The sequence below is a fragment of the Phoenix dactylifera genome, unplaced genomic scaffold (genome assembly GCF_009389715.1).
Source record: "Phoenix dactylifera cultivar Barhee BC4 unplaced genomic scaffold, palm_55x_up_171113_PBpolish2nd_filt_p 000304F, whole genome shotgun sequence".
In the NCBI taxonomy this organism is placed as follows: Eukaryota; Viridiplantae; Streptophyta; class Magnoliopsida; order Arecales; family Arecaceae; genus Phoenix; species Phoenix dactylifera.
Window position 1 is genome coordinate 187603 of NW_024067778.1, and position 16287 is coordinate 203889.

Genomic DNA, 16287 nt, shown 5'->3' on the forward strand with positions numbered 1-16287 from the left:
TTGAATTATAGAGGATTGCACACTGTATCAGACTGAAAACATGAAATTTCTACCCCTCTATTTCTCTTTCTAATACATACATATATCATGCATACATACATATATACATACATACATACATACATATATATATAATCTTTTACATATCACATGTAATGACCTGACCTATACATAGGAAAATATAAATGTATGTATATGTCCATATGTATGTATTAGCGTGTGTGTACAAAAGAGGAAAAGCGAACCAATTTGCTGAGACAATAAGTGTTGTCAAGCATCATTTACCTTTAGAGACTAACTCATATGAACTTTTCTAACCAGACTTCTGCAGTTAGTGTATATTTTAGTATAAAATAATTTGTGAAACTTTAAGCTTTGAGAAATACCTTAGCATTTGAAAGTTGAAATTTTGACTTGGAACCCAAGAAAACAATGTTTGAACTGAAGTTGGGAAATTGAATTTTTGTTCTTCAGTAATTGGAATTTTTAGGTACTTATGAGGACCCGTACGGACATGTTTAGTTCCACATTGATTGGTCACTGGGAAAACGAAAGGACTTCTTTTTCTCTTTTCAAGAAATGATGAAAGGCCCTTTTCTTTTGAGAAGACTGGAAAAGGAAGAAAGGTTCCTCCCACTAGTTTCTTAGCAAGCAAATATACAGGAGGCTACAACCCTAAGTTACAAGTATATTGTCTAATCTATTAAGAACTAAAAACATGGCACTTAGAACTTTTACAAGGACATAAGTTGTCCCAAGACTTGAGACTAATGGCCATTGTGAGAATAGATAGAATTTCTCTTCTTCCAAAGCTGCCATGAAAACCAAAACAAGCTGATCTCATGCCTTCCATATCAACTATTTAACTCTCTTCTTTCTCCAACAGGTCCAACAAGATAGCAATCTTGCAAGTCCTCCTCCAATGCCTGAGCAAGCTCTCGTTTATAGCAAATGCTCTTCGTGAAGGGACAGTGGATGAGGATGTGGTTAGTAAATGCAGAATTAGCATCACAAAGAACATAGCCCTTGATCCACCAGCCATTCTTTCCTAACCAATCAATCTTGGGTGTGTAGACTATTCCTTAGAGCTAACCACACAAAACTTTTAGTTTTCTTATGGGTTGCATTTTTCCATAAAGCCTTGCATAGGGACAAAGTAGCCCGCCCTGTTGATGAATCTCTAGGAGGCAACAAAGAAATAGATGTCCTTCTTGACAAGGTTTGCCGATCCGGCCCGAACCCGAGCAGAACCGACGCGGGACTGGGTGGTCGGTTCGGCGGCGGGATTTGGAAACGGCCCCAAACCGCTCAAAATTGGTCCGAACCAGGTGATTCCGAGCAAAATCGGTTCGCATTGGTTTGGACTAGCTCGAACCGGGTCCCCCTTCCACTTTTGTTTTTCAGTGGTGGGAAGGCCTAAGAAGGCTTCTCAGATATTCCTTCACCATTTTCTCAAAACCCCCCGACCCGTCGAGACCAAAAAACATGTAGATTTTGACGATTCAAGGAGAATCCAACCCAAAACAAGGTATGTTTTCCCTCCCTACCCCATTTTCTCCTTTTTCAATGCCGAAAAATGCCAAAAAAAATCCAAAATAAGAAAAGATCATGCTAAAATTTTTGATTTTGGCATGATTTTATAATATGTTGTAGATCTATAAATGACTACACAATTCCACAAAAATTTTTAATTTTTGGACTATATAAATTTTTTTAAATTAAAAAAATAAAATAAAATTCAAAAAATGATTGTAAGATTAGAAGCTTATTTAGGGCATGCAAGCTACTTTCCAGCTAAATTTGGTGTCAATTTATTCAAATTTTGACGCGATCATGCGCATAGTGGCCTAAGCACAAATTTAAAAAACAAATTGAGAAACAAGCACCTAGCCTTAAATGCATGCCCATGGACTTAGTAGCATTCTACAAAGATCTTAGCATCCATATTCCATAGTAGCATTCTACAAAGATACTACTAATTTAAGAAAATATGTAGCATCCATAGTAGCGTTCTACAAAGATCTTAGCTTAAATTAATTTTCTAAAATATTTATATTTAAAAATTATTTTTTTAATTTAAAATAATTAAATATAATTGATATAAAAAATATAAAAAATTAGTAGTATATTACATAATTCAGAAGTATTTTCTAAAATAGAAAACATATTTTTATGAATTTATGATATTTAAACATATTTTTAAATTTAAAAATTATTAAAAATATATAAATAATCTAAAAATATGAAAAATCAGTACTATGTATTAAATAAGTCTGAAGTATTTTCTGAAGTATAAAATATATTTTTCATCGTAACAAAATTTTACTATTTTTAAATAATTAATAAACTGACGTGCTTGATAAACTTGCAAGAATGGAACCATCAAGAAAAAAGGACTCGTTGCGTGACATTAGTTGGGATCATGGACAAATACTCTCAGGTCAGCACCACTGGAGGTGCAACTGGTGCAACACAGAGTTCAAATAAGAAGTAACCAGATTGAAGTAGTACCTAGCTGGTGGTTATTCCAACGTATCTATATGCCGAAAATGCCAACAGGATGTTCGGCAACTGATGAAGAATCACTTTGCTAATTTTCAAGCAACGAAGGAGAGGGTTGTTAAAACGAAGACGGAGGTGGACCATCGAGCGGCAGAGCAATTTTCATATCACTCTAGGAAGACCGAGATATTTGCGTAGTTTGAAGTTTCATTTGAAACTCCAAAACCAAAAAAAAAAAAGATTTGATCTGGGCAAGAATTTTCCATCAAAAAAGATTTGGGCAAGAATTGATCTGAATTAGAGTCGGCCATAGATAACAAGATATCACAGGAAGAACAAATCAAATATCATCACATTTCAAATGCATGAAAACAAACTTTGTGCATCCATGATGAAAAATATAAAACATTATAATAGTCAAATATCTGTTCTTTTAGGTTAGATATTTTAAAAAAAACCATGTATGAAAAAAATAATTTTCAAGACTTTAACAAACTAAAACAAAGACATGAAAGCAACCAAATATATTCACTATCGTTCATCTTGAATATGATAAGACAATAAGCTGAATATACTGTAGGGAAAATAAGATCTACATAATTACTTCACATACAAGAATTTAACTTAGTAATGCTATTCGATGGCAAGAAATAAATAAATAAATAAATAAATGCAACAATTTCAAAACACATATGTTGATATCAAAAACCTTGATCTAGACAAACTTAAGCCTCAAAGCTTAAATGTTGTTATTTAAGCCTTCTAGCAAAACTATTAGATAAAATAAATAATAAATTTTAGTTTCTGGCAAATCATATATAGACCTTCCAAGGCAACAATTTTTCCTTGTTGTACACTAATCTGATCTATCAACGATCTCATCTGACTTGTGCACTGCCTTTCAGACTCCACCTGTTTACAAATTTATTAAACAACACCATGTTATCTAAAGATATGAAAATTTTGAACAAAGACAAAGATATGACGCCATGTAGGTTATGTCCCTCCAGACTATCAAATAGAGTATTTTATTCAAACTTGAGATGGGTTTGTTCAACCACAATAGAAACTTAAGTTGGTATCAAAATAAACATACATAAAGCATTGAAATAAATATAGATCCACTCCAGTCTGAAATAAATATAGATCTGCTGCACTCTTAGTATCAGAGAGTGACCACATTCATGGTAAAGCAAGTGATAAATAGTGCACAGTAGACTATTAAAATAAATATGCTTTAATGCATATGTAGGATTAATATGCTATCAGTTGATGCATTCAGTTACTGATTATGTATACAAGAGTTTGTACATTCTGAACCTTTAGGCCCAGTTGGTTCAGGGATAAGCATGAGATAGAGCTGTTAATGTGATAGCCCTCATCCTAGTGAAGCACCATTTAGCACTACAAGATAACTTGGAATTGTACTTTTGGTCAAACAGGGTTAAACACTTGGTAGGTATAACTATTCCATCAAAAAGTTAGAAAAGTTATCTGATTTCTCAATTTATCCCATCTCCAGTTACTTAATTTGTTTATATCGCTTCAAAATAGTGTTGGTCAAATTTTAATTGACTAAGATCATCCAGGTCATCATTGCCTATAGGAAAAAGATCTACAACCAGCCAGAATTCAGGTTTATTCCAAGAATATAATTCTACATAAGGAGACACATAATTGTCCTAAGGCTAATTATCCACAAGCCAACTGAGCCTTGAATGGTTTTTTTCTCGTTGATGTAAGTCTTGTAAAGATATTGGCCCCGTGCGCTAGTGAGATTTTATATCTACTTTATGCTTCCTTACCAAATTTATGTTATGCCGGCCCCCAAATTGCTAAGCAAGGTCCTTGAGACCCACCTTGAAAGATCTGGGTACTCTTACCAAGGTACCAAGTACTGCCAGTACAGTCATACTGGCCAGTACATGCCTCCTGTACTAACCTCATATCAACCTGTATCTACAGGTTACTGGCAGTGGTGGCCCAATCATGCCTATACAGCCCCTATACTATAGTACATATCATACTGGCCAATAAGCGATCTAGGCCCATACCTGGTTTTCAAAACTGGTCCTTACACTCATCTCACCGGTGACAACACTATCACCTGTACATCAATACCTGCATCATCTAACAAATTATTGTTAAAATCTAGAAGCCTAGAAGCAACCAATCACAAAAGGTGTCACTGGATTCCTGCAATATCACAAGGCTTCAGAGTTAAAAATCCATGAGTCTATAATTGCTGAATAATTACTGTCTCCACAATGGAAGGAGGAAAAATAAAGTCTTGGTTCATCTACTAACATATAGTAATTCACATTTTCAAAAGAAACTAATGTAAATTGCAGATTGACGAGCAAGCAAGGCCATAAGCACTAAAAGTGGAAAGTACTGGGAAGACAGTCTGGCGATGGGTTTGTTACAAGTGTAAAGGGATCCAATTGTACACTTATTAAAAAATAATTTGTAATATACTAGCCTTTTGGCTGAATATGTGGGAGAAAAATAGTAATTCATGGAGGCTTCTGATTAAAGTGATCTCTCTACTCTCTACATCTCTTTGACTCTTTTTTTTTTCATTTTCTTCATCTACATTTGTTTTCTTTTTTTGCCTATAAACCATCGTGCATTTGCTACCTTAAACTATGACTCCTTCAATAATCAATTGCTTCATCAACCGCTAACACCCATCAGAAACTTAATGACTATCATAAAGCTACAAATCCTCTTCTGAGTGGCAACAAGACATAATGTTTGATGACCCTCGATGGGCAAAGGGACCTTGATCCTTTTTAACTTAAAAGAAATCCCTATCATTGGCCTATAAAATTAAGACCTTCGAAATGATTCCAGGGAGCATATAAGCCATGTTTGGTGGCCCATGGTTCCGAGATGACCATCTTTCACGCATTACCTGGCATTACCAACATTCATGGAAGGTACTTTATCAGCTACTCATTAAGAACATGTTTCCTGTCAAGGACCTTCAGAAGGTAAATGCAACCACCTCCAAGTTTATCATCATCCTTAGCACATCTATCATCTTTGTCAAGCACACCAAGGTCAACTCATATCATTCAGAATGACCATAATCGTCATTATTTATGCCAAGGTATGTTGTACCGGCCCAAACCAAACATTACGGGGCGTACCATAACATACCGGTTCGGTGCCGATATCTAGTACAGGTGGCGTACTGACACTCGATACGCCAAAAAAAATTTCATACAGTACTGCATCGACACTGTGCTAGTATGGCACCGGTACGAGGTCCAGTACCAAGACGGCGAACCTTGATCTATACTAATAAAAATGCAAAACATTCAGTCCAACAAGAGGTGTTTCAAACATTCCCCATGAGGTTCCTCAGTCTTCATTGTTTCGTTGGCCTTAAGCTTGCAAAGAAAAACGCCATGGAAATTTATCATGTGATCAGAAATACAAGTAGATCCTATTTTTCAAGCTTGCAATGGATGATCAAAATGCATCTCCTCTCATTAAGTTTCATCAAGTATCAGCAAATTATCTATGAATGCATTATGTCACCTATTATTATCAGCTTGTCGACAACCTTCTTTGCTTCACCCTCTCGTGACCTAATTTTATTTGAATTATCTATTTCCTCACGTGCTCTGCTCATTCAGCAATTTCAAGAAGGTTTCACTAGCAAGAAGGTACTATTTCACAGGCATGGCTACTGACCTCAATTCATGCATCAACCTCAAAGCAGATTTAGCTACTGATGCTATGGATCACTATTCTCTAATACTCTAATATTTGCTTCTTGTAACTCCTTCATTACAAGAACAAAGGAAAGAGAGAGAGAGAGAGAGAGATCTTTTCTTCAATTGATGAAGCTATCATTCCATGGTTGACACCATCATGAAGGCCACTTCGTTTTAAAATCTCGATAGAGAAATAGTACCTTTGACACTTCACATAAATTGCTACATTGTGATAAGTAGAGCATTAGTTATAGGCCCATAATTCAGTCTTCCACAGACAAGCTAATCACATAAAGGTTGAAGTTCATCAATATTGCACAACCCTGACTACAAAATGCACATTCTTCAAAACAAGGATAAAAGAACCATTACTATGGCCTTTTCCAATAAAGAACTTGATGGAAAAAATATTGGACACCTCGACCTCGGACCAGACCGACCTTAACGACCACGGTAAAAACCAAGGTAGGCAACTTCAGCCCGAGCCGACTGAAGTGAGCAACTTCGCCTCCAACCAAGAAGCCAACCGACCAAGGTGGGCAACTTTGACACGTGCCGATAAAGACTGACAGTCCCGGCAATCAGCCGTCGTGACAGCGACTGGCCGTTACAACAACTCTATATTCAGCGCGCGGTCAGTACCATACGCCACCACCCACGGCAAAGCCGTACTACTGGCCACCACCTGACCACTGGTACACGCCGACCCAGGTAATGACAAAATCGACTCTCCTATATAAAGTAACGATCCAAAAGACCTCAAGTACGCAATGCAATATGATATCATACAATATTATTCACAGAGAACTACACTCTGTTGAAATCTCTTCCTTTCATTTTGTTGCCTCTCTATTCTAACTCACGCATCGAAAGGTCCCCCGCCGGAAACTCTTCAGTAAGCGGATTTCTTGCAGGCCAATTCAGAGAAGACCAGCTTTTTCAGACCTCGGCCAGCCAGTTCAACTCAGTTTCCGCCGACCTCAGGGTCAGTTGAGCTGCGCTCCGACCTAAGTCCAAGATTCAGCAGCAACGAAACTAACATAACACATGTTATGTCATCTCATGCTAACACATACAGAAGTTGGCATACAGTGAGCATAAGCATAGTGGCATGGCACACATTTTAATGCATGGGCATGAAATTCTTTTGGGATGTTTTAACTTTTACACATTAAACTTTTGTTTACTTTAGTTAAGATTTGTTCCATGAATTGAAACAATATTATGAACCCCAACAGGCTACAGTGCCATACAATCAACAGTGTAGGTAAGAATGTATGTTGAACACCGTACAATGTGTCGGTCAAGCTAATATAACATCCTAAAAATGAATTAGAATTGCTACATAAAAATAGATGGTAACCATTCATAAAAATGAAATATATTATGGAAAATGAGAATTGAAAAGAACAAGGCATGCATATGTGTCAAAGCCTTATGTACGTGTTATAGGCACATTACATGAAAAAAAAATGGAGATTAGAATATAGGACTCTTCTTGCCTGGCCTTTTGAGTTTTGGCAAGGCTTGGATTTAGTAATACTTAAAAGCTTTTGAGGTCTCAGAAATCTTCTAATATTTAAAAGTTGCTATTTGGCCCAACCCTAAAATCTAGAATTTGTTGGTGACCCTCTTATTTTAATGGAATTTAAATATTAGAATATTTATTGAACTCAAATGGCACACAGTTCCTTATTTACATGGAATATCTCAAGTACATTTCCTCTCATATAATGTTCATGTGCATAAGTTCTTTCCAATTGTCTTCTTATTGAGTTATAGGCTGTTCAAAGCCAACAAACAACCTTCCATTCCCTCTCCAAGGCAATTAAATGGCAAAAACAAAAACAAAAGTATGCTAACCTTTTTTGGCTCAATACTAGTCAATATTGAGCTGCGATGAATTATATCAAAACAACATGATTTGATATAGGGCTCTATGGTTCAATATTATGCAATATATAGGATACTTTAGCATGCCTGCATGCCTTGTGCTGATATGTCCAGTATGTGACAGCGCTAAAACAACACAGTATGCACCAACCAGCATGGACTTGCTTCAGGAAGTCTCATATTATTGCAAATGAATCAGCTCATCTTTGACTTAGCAAATTCTATCACCCAAGGAATGTTGTACCACCCCAAACCGCCTGGTTCGGAGCGTACCAAGCCATACCGAAGAAGCTCCGGAATGGTTCTGCCCCTCGATTCGAGAAATCCGATGAGACAGGGGACAGGGAGGAGAGAGAGAAAGTGAGAGGGAGGGAGGGAGGGTGAGAGGGAGAGGGAGGAAAGGAGAGAGAGAGAGGGAAGGGAAGGGTGGAGGGAGAGAGAGGCTGAGAGAGGCGAAGGAGAAGCCCTTGTTGGCCCTCCTCCATGCGGGGTTCCCCTGTTTCGAATCAAACAAGAGGGCCATTTTTTATTTTCGTGATTGAAACTAAAGTCTGCAAAAACCCTCAGTTTAAATCATGAAAATATAAAAAAGGCCCCCTTGTTTCGTTTGAAATAGAAGAACACCACATGGAAGAAGCCGACAAGGGCTTCCAGCTCTCCTCCGCCTCCCTCTCCCTCTCCTTCTCCCTCCCTTCTTCCTTCTCCCTCTCCCCCTCCCTCCCTCCTTCCTTCTCCCTCTCCCCCTCCCTCCCTCTCCTTCTCCCCCTCCCCCTCCCTCTTCAGTTTTCCTTTGTCAATACGCGCTAGAATGGCATGGCACGGTACCGTACCATACCATACCGTACTACTAGCCAACTGGTATGGGTGCCAATACCGGTACTGTATACCTTACTATCACCCAAAATATGGGGTGATTTTAGATGCCCTGAATATACATGAATCCATCTATGCAATTTTCACAATGTATTGCATATTTTCTTCATCAAGTGAGACAATATGATGGTAATAGCATATCATGCATTCATTACATAATGTTTTGTGCTTGTACCCTAAAGACATTCTTTAGCATTTCCACAATTGTCGCCTAAATCATCAAACTAGAAAGATTAAATTTGCCATTTAATATATGTGGTTCACAAAGCAGAGCATTGAATGCAATGGGAATTCCAACTTCTGAAAGATTCCAACATTGGTTCATGCAGCAAGTAATGAGATGTTGTATTTGTTGGAGTTGCCATTTGCTTGAAAGAAAAGGAATTGTTATTCCACTTTTAGATGGGAGGAATGGTCATTCCTCATTTTTCAGATACTTTTGGGGTTTCAGAAGCATACCAAGCAAAAAAATATATATATTTCCTCATTTTATTCATTCACGTCCGTTGTAATACTCCATAGTCCATACCACAAATTTTATCAACTTTATGGGTTCTTTCCATGAAGTCCAACACCATCAAAGCATACTCTTTTCCCAAATCCTAAATGCATGATCTGCTTAAATTTGAGAGGAAAGGATTGGTGCATAAATACAGACATATTGTGCATAAAATAGGCATGCTAATAATTATGTTCTTTTGTATTCTAGTATAACTATCACTTTTTTTGTAAATTTAATAGGTCATTAACCTCATAACTTGATTAAGCATTGCAAGATTCTTCAACAATCTTGTACCTTAGTGAGGGCCATGGTATGCCGTACCAGCCCGAACCGGGCGATACGCGGCGTACTGTACCATACCGATTCGGTATCAGTATCCAGTACGACACCGCATCAATACTGTACAAGCGTGGCACCGGTACAAGATCCGATACCGAGACGACGAACCTTGGTTAGGGCATACCATTTAACCCTCCACTTTCAACTTCATATTGACCACTCTTTCACTAACATATATATTTGATTAAATTCACAAAAGGAATATTTAGATAGGCAGTCATTAATAATATATTATTACTCTTCCATACAAATGAATATAACATTAACATTCAGTTATCATGATTATACATACAACTTATTAACCTTTAATGCCACAGTTTACAATTACTAAATTAATTTAGGATATCTTGAATAAAATCATATAGTGTCAATGAACAGGAATATTATTTTAATAAAATTGAATACATGGTATATCACTAGATGAAGAAAAGAATGAAATATGAATTTTTAAAATATATAAATTATCAACATACAATGTTTATACATAGATACATGAACGCATATGGACGTATGCATGTGCATGCATATAGTATGTTTGAAAAGAAAAAAAAAGAAAAGAATGAGACCGTCAACTACATACCGCAGAAGCTAGGCGATCTGCACACTCAGACTGTGTTGCCAAAAGGCGCATCTAGAAATGAAATATCCAAATAAAGCAAAAAATGCATTATATTAGAAGATAGAATGCATTATGAGAAGCTTGCAATTGGGCATACTTCATAATGTACATAAAGCAAGAATGTATATATACAAAAACAAAATTGACAGTTACAAGTGTTTAAGAAGATGGTGGTGAAAAGGCAAATCATCATCACGTTGCAATGCCTTTATTTCTTCTCTGCATGATCTAGTGGTCCAACAAATAAACCGAATTCAACATATGGACAAGCATCGACTACTCAGATGTTCATGTCTGAATAAATTTATAACTACAGATGACCTTTTTCCAGAGCAATGATTTTAACCATTACCAATAACTAGATGTCCCTAGCAAATCATAGAGTGTAGTCAATAGGAAGTTGATTTGCAGAATGACTGTCACCAATTTAGAAAGCAGATGCAGGTGGCCTGATGAAAACTGCAAAGAGAAAGGCATAAAGAAAAAAGAAACTTCCAAACAAAGCAATTTATTATGAACAAACACATTTCAGAACGCAACATGAGACCAACTAAGAGTTATCTTATAAGACAATAACAAAACAATTCAAATGTTTCCCCTTCAGAATTTCCACCGCATAAAAAGACACTCTTCATTATAAGGCATCCAAATGATTATCCTATAATCCAATGGTTCATTTCAAGAGGTATAACAATAGCATAGCAACAATATATTTGCTAAAGATACAAAATCTATTTGTGAAGATGTTAAACTCCAGATAGGAAAAAGATCAACTGTTTTATCAAAGCAATTGAGACCAAGTACACCAAAATGATCAAGAAATTAGTTAAGGGATGAGGTAATGCAAAAAGGAATTAAGGAAAAGATGTCGTTAATAGTAGAACGAACTTAAAGCTTCTACAAATCGCCTAACCAAATTTGCCTTCATAAGAAAACAATGAGATAGAAGGTGAACCAGTAACAAGAACAATCAAATCAATAATGGAAGAGCTTCAGGGAAAACATGCAGGGAAGCCATCAATTCATGCTGGTAATGAGAACACAGTTATCACGTGGATTATTTAACAAAGAGCTATGGAAATATAGGAGAGCCTGCCATAATTAAAATCAAGACCAAATTTAATACCCAAAATGATGAATAGAAATATAGTGGCCAAGTAAATAGTGTTGCCCAAACATAGTTCTAAAAACTAAAACATGTAATAATTCATGGCACATGTTTACAAAGATTCTTTTATTTTCTTGATGCAGGATTACCTTTCTAAATATTTCAAAGCAAGAGCAGGGTTGTGGAGTCAACCCACTAGGAAAACAAACCAGCAAATGCCTAAACTATTTTTTCTTCTTTCTAGGCCTTAGTAGTCCTAATTAGTTGGCAATTGGCCAGTTAGTTGGAGTATATGAACTTGCTACTTCAACAGACATGTTTCTTTATGGAACTATTTCTGGTTATTCAGCAGGGTGTCCCAGTGTTATTCTTTCACAGAATTCTGTTTTAATTTGAATCCACACTAGTTTTCAATCCAATAAGCCCCCAGAGTAAATACTAAAAGACTCAGTATGATGTCGTACTAGAAGTGAATTGGCAGGTTAACTGGAATTATACTTGTTGAAGATCAGGAATCCAAGCATGACTTGACCAGGGAAATGACAGAAATTTTGTACGGGAGGCTACTCCAAGATTCTCACTCTTGGCTATTGACTTCATCCAGTTTTGAGTGTCAATGCCAGACTACAGTTCCATGAAGCTGAAGCAAGCATTGAACCTATTCAGGAGTGAATGCAATCAAGATGTTATCTTACAAAAATGATAGGATGTAGAAGCACCTAATAAAATTGAATTAATTTGCAGCTAACTTGATAATCACATTGAATTCAATTATAAAATTATTTTCATAAATAAACTTTTGCTCTACACTCAAATGGTAAAAATAGTAAAGATCTAGATATGTTGGTTACTTTAGTTTAAATGGCCCAATGTGCAAATCATCTAAGTTTAAATACTACCAGATGGAATTGTGGTAGCAATATCTAGCAGTTGGAGAACTAAAAGGTAGGTAAAAAATCACCAACAATGTCAGAGAGCAAAAGTGTTCCACAAGTGTGTATTACTTAAGATAATTTTTGCAATAAAGGAACTCAAACCCTTCACATAAATAGTCAAAAGCAACTGAATATTCCGCCCATCTTGTTGGTGTTTATCCTATCTTTCTTCAAATTTTGGACTGCAACTTTAGTCCATAATCTGCCAGTTATTTTAAGTTGCCATTCATCTGTCACGCAAAAGGGCTTGTCTAAGACAAGCCTGGTCTCATACCTCAAGACAAGACACTTTGAGAGAGCCCTCGCCCCTCAGGCTCGTATGGAAAGGCAATCTTAAGGGAGAAGCATATGCCTAGCATAGACAAGCACATAAATACTAAATGATGAGCCTTAGCCTCTGCTTGATTGTAAATTCACATTATGAAAAAAATTATGACATCAATTTACTTTAGGAAAAAGCAATTTTATATACAACACAAGAGGACAAGTTTAAAAAACAAAATAGGTGGGAAACTTTTTGGGACATAATTATATACATACATTCATACATGTGCGTGTGAATAACTGGATAAGGCTCCACAGTAGCTGTTCATGTGGCTCCACTTCACTAATAATGAATCCCATATTAAATTGCACATTCACAACATTCAGGTCTTACTGTTAAAGGAAAGAAAGGAAAAGTGCACCCAATTTTATCACAATTAGAAAATATTTAATCACATTGGGGCATCCCAACCATCCATACCAAGTCTCATGTGCATTGCATGTGCTAAGGATTTAGTAGGAATAAACACATGCTAGAAATCAATGAACAGACAGGAGAGAAGATTTTTCAACTGCAAAACAAAGACTACATGCATCATCCCTGTCAGCTACCTCAAACACCATTCCAACAGCATTTTTTTCTAAGTGTTGAGCTATTTTTGTAATTTACTTATTATCAATAACAGAAAATCAAAAGTATAAGGAGTGCAAATTTTTCTCAATGACCAAAATCAACAACAATTATTTTAGATATTTTTGATTGGCAATAGGAATCATAATTCTTAACTAACTTATTCAGATCACCAAACAAAATTTTATATTGAATGGGTTGTGAGAGCAAAGAAACACAACTTGCAAAGTTTAGCAACCAGGGATAAAATTTGCAATGTCAACTAAGAAGATAACCTGCAATGGGAGGAGAGGCAATCATTTCTTCCATGTAAGGAGTTTTGTGCTATTAAATCCTTATATTGGAAAAGGTTATACCTAATAATTTCCAAAATTGTTTAATACAAGGATATGTTGAAATAATTTACATGTTCATGGTAGTCGAATCTCTCAATCACCCTTGCCTATGCAGGTGAGCTAGTGTAGCATGAAGTAATATATCCTTGTCTATGATGTAGACTATGGTGTTAAAGCAAAAAGGGCAGCATAGACACATCCTGTGGCTACTTGGTCTAACAGTAGGTTCAACTATTAAAATTTATATTCTTGACAACAAAAGATCAGTTATTGCAAATTTCATCATAAAGAACAAGATGTTTGACTATGGTGGTTGAGTAAATAGCAAAAGATGTTGATAGTGACCGAGGGTGAAAAAAGTAGTCAGTTAACACTTTCTTTAAGTAAATTTATGTAAGATCTTAGTTACAAATCTTACAATGAAATTTCAAGAGGAGAACACACAGAAATAGAACCAACTTTCTATAAAATGAAAACAAGCTCTCTTTTACGGTGATAAGAAGTGGAGGCTCAAGGTTTGTCTGAAACCATTGGAAGTTCATGAGGGTGATAGCCAAGAAGAAAGTGATGGAGACCCTTTGAGAAAATTTTGCACTTTAATTAGGTACCTTATGCTAGAAAGTTTGAAAAGATAGAAGCATTGTTCAAGAGTTTACTCGATTGCTGGTCAAATTGGCAACTTTTTTGAGGTCATGTGGAAAAAACATGCACAACAAACTCTAAAGTGGTGGGAATAAAAGGTCAAGTAAAGGTATTTAGATCCAATACCCTATTTGGCCTTTCTGGAATAGGATAGTTTTGATTCCCTGTGAGAGTTGCAGGATTTATGAGAAGTGGTTTAAGTTATATCTCTTCCATTCTCTTAGACATAAGAGAGTAATAAAGAAGTGTCCTCACAGTTTACTAGCCTACACTAGTTCATCAAAGATGAGAAACAGAAACAGGCAAAAGAAAGAGAGAAAGAAAGAGAGGTGTTGCACATCACCCTTTCTTATGCGATCTTTTTAACTCTATGATATTGCATTGTCAATAGCTTCTCCTGTTTGATTCTCCAGTCCGGTTTTGGAGCAGACACAAGCTACTAGCATCAGATGATACTACGAGAACGGAATATTTGAAGAAGGTGACAACCAGATATAGGATCTGTAGACAAGAAATGGCAGATCACCAAAGGCATAGGAACAGCAAACCACACACAAGGGCGCCACCACATGCCATCAACAATGACAAATCCATAACACTGATGCCAAGTAGCCTAAAAGAAATTGACAATAGCAAACTTGAAAAGGAAGAACAAGGCAATACCTATTTACCCTAACAATGTCTATCTGTATGCATGGATGTTTGTACAAACAACCCGACATAATGAGGTTATACATCCAAAAAGCCTGAAACAAGAAAACCCCGAAGTCGCAAGTATTAATCTTCTTACTCCGATGCAATGACCTCACCCTTTTCTAACTCATCTATCAATCTACCCCAAAATCTTTTTCAACAAAGTTTAAGAGATTTAAATTCAAAATAATTGCAACAATTGCATGAGTAACCGTAAAAGGGTTTTACAAGAAAAGAGCTTCTGATCAACAACCAGAGCTTGCTGAAGGAAATCAAGTATTCCTAAGAGAGGATCGATATGGATTGGAAAAGGGTACCTGGATGAATATAAAGGCGGTGGCTGCGACGATGAGGAGGAGTCGGACGTCGCAGAAATTTCTCGCCATTGTCGCGGGAGAATAGATAGAAGGGAGGAAGGTGGAAGCTTTAATCCTTGAGGAGGTTCGGGTTCGAGGCGCCTCTTTCTGCGATCAGGATTTGATTCCGCGGGCGCGGGGGTCAGTCTTCGGGTCTACCGGAGGACGGGATTCCTTCTTGTCTTGCTTTGCCTTCCTTTGTCTTCCTTGAATCTGATTTACCCAAAGAAAAAAGAAAAAAAAAAATCTTGGAGAGCTTCTTGAAAGCTTCTTGGCGATTGGCTGGAATGCCCCGGAAGTGGAGGGCTCCTTGCAGCTAGGGTCTCGTCTCTTTGGCTTGGACCGGCAACGGCTTGGGTTCCCAAATTTTAGCCTGATTGGATCAAATCTTGGTTGGACTCACTTTGATCTGCCTAACTTGATATCCATGAAATCACAATTTTGGAGTCCCCTTTCAAGATTATATTTGATGCTCTCAACACAGTAACAATATGTGCTGGACCCTACTATGTAGCATGTAGTTTTAGCCACAAAAGCTGACCTGATCACAAACCCAACACCACTTGTCGAACTAGATTGGGAGCTCCTATGTGAAAAAGGTTACTTGAGAAGGTGCATAAAGTGCTAAATCTAAAGTTCGACATTTCCCCTACTATCAAAGTTTCTTTGGGCGTGTTTGCCAGAATTAATGAATTCAAAGGCCTAGATTGATGCCTTTATGAAGGTTACTTGATGACCTTGATTAAGGTTATCAAGAACTCTCCTACAAATGTTCAAAACTGGTGCTCGAAGAGGTAAATGTGAATACAAGATGACCCCTATGTATCGCGTTGCCTCTCATATTTGGAGATTAATGTGCAACAATCT

The 16287-nt window shown here is 36.8% G+C and overlaps 1 protein-coding gene across 11 annotated transcripts in view; it reads right to left on the reverse strand.

The window, feature by feature from the left end:
* Positions 1 to 15803, reverse strand: part of LOC103710476 (alpha-1,3-mannosyl-glycoprotein 2-beta-N-acetylglucosaminyltransferase-like) — a 49059-nt gene extending 33256 nt beyond the window's left edge. For 2 of the 11 annotated variants that reach the window (XM_026806199.2, XM_026806204.2), the window contains exons 1-4: positions 15382 to 15785; positions 12063 to 12222; positions 10418 to 10468; positions 3327 to 3414 (exon numbers count right to left, since the gene is read on the reverse strand). In XM_026806199.2, coding sequence (XP_026662000.2) covers positions 3327 to 3414; positions 10418 to 10468; positions 12063 to 12164 — 241 coding nt within the window. In that variant the 5' untranslated portion in view covers positions 12165 to 12222; positions 15382 to 15785. Of the gene's footprint in view, positions 1 to 3326; positions 3415 to 10417; positions 10469 to 12062; positions 12223 to 15381 lie in introns of all 11 variants that reach the window. The other 9 variants (XR_005507906.1, XM_026806213.2, XM_026806211.2 and 6 more) reach the window with 9 other exon arrangements.
* Between the last annotated feature and the right edge of the window lie 484 nt (positions 15804 to 16287).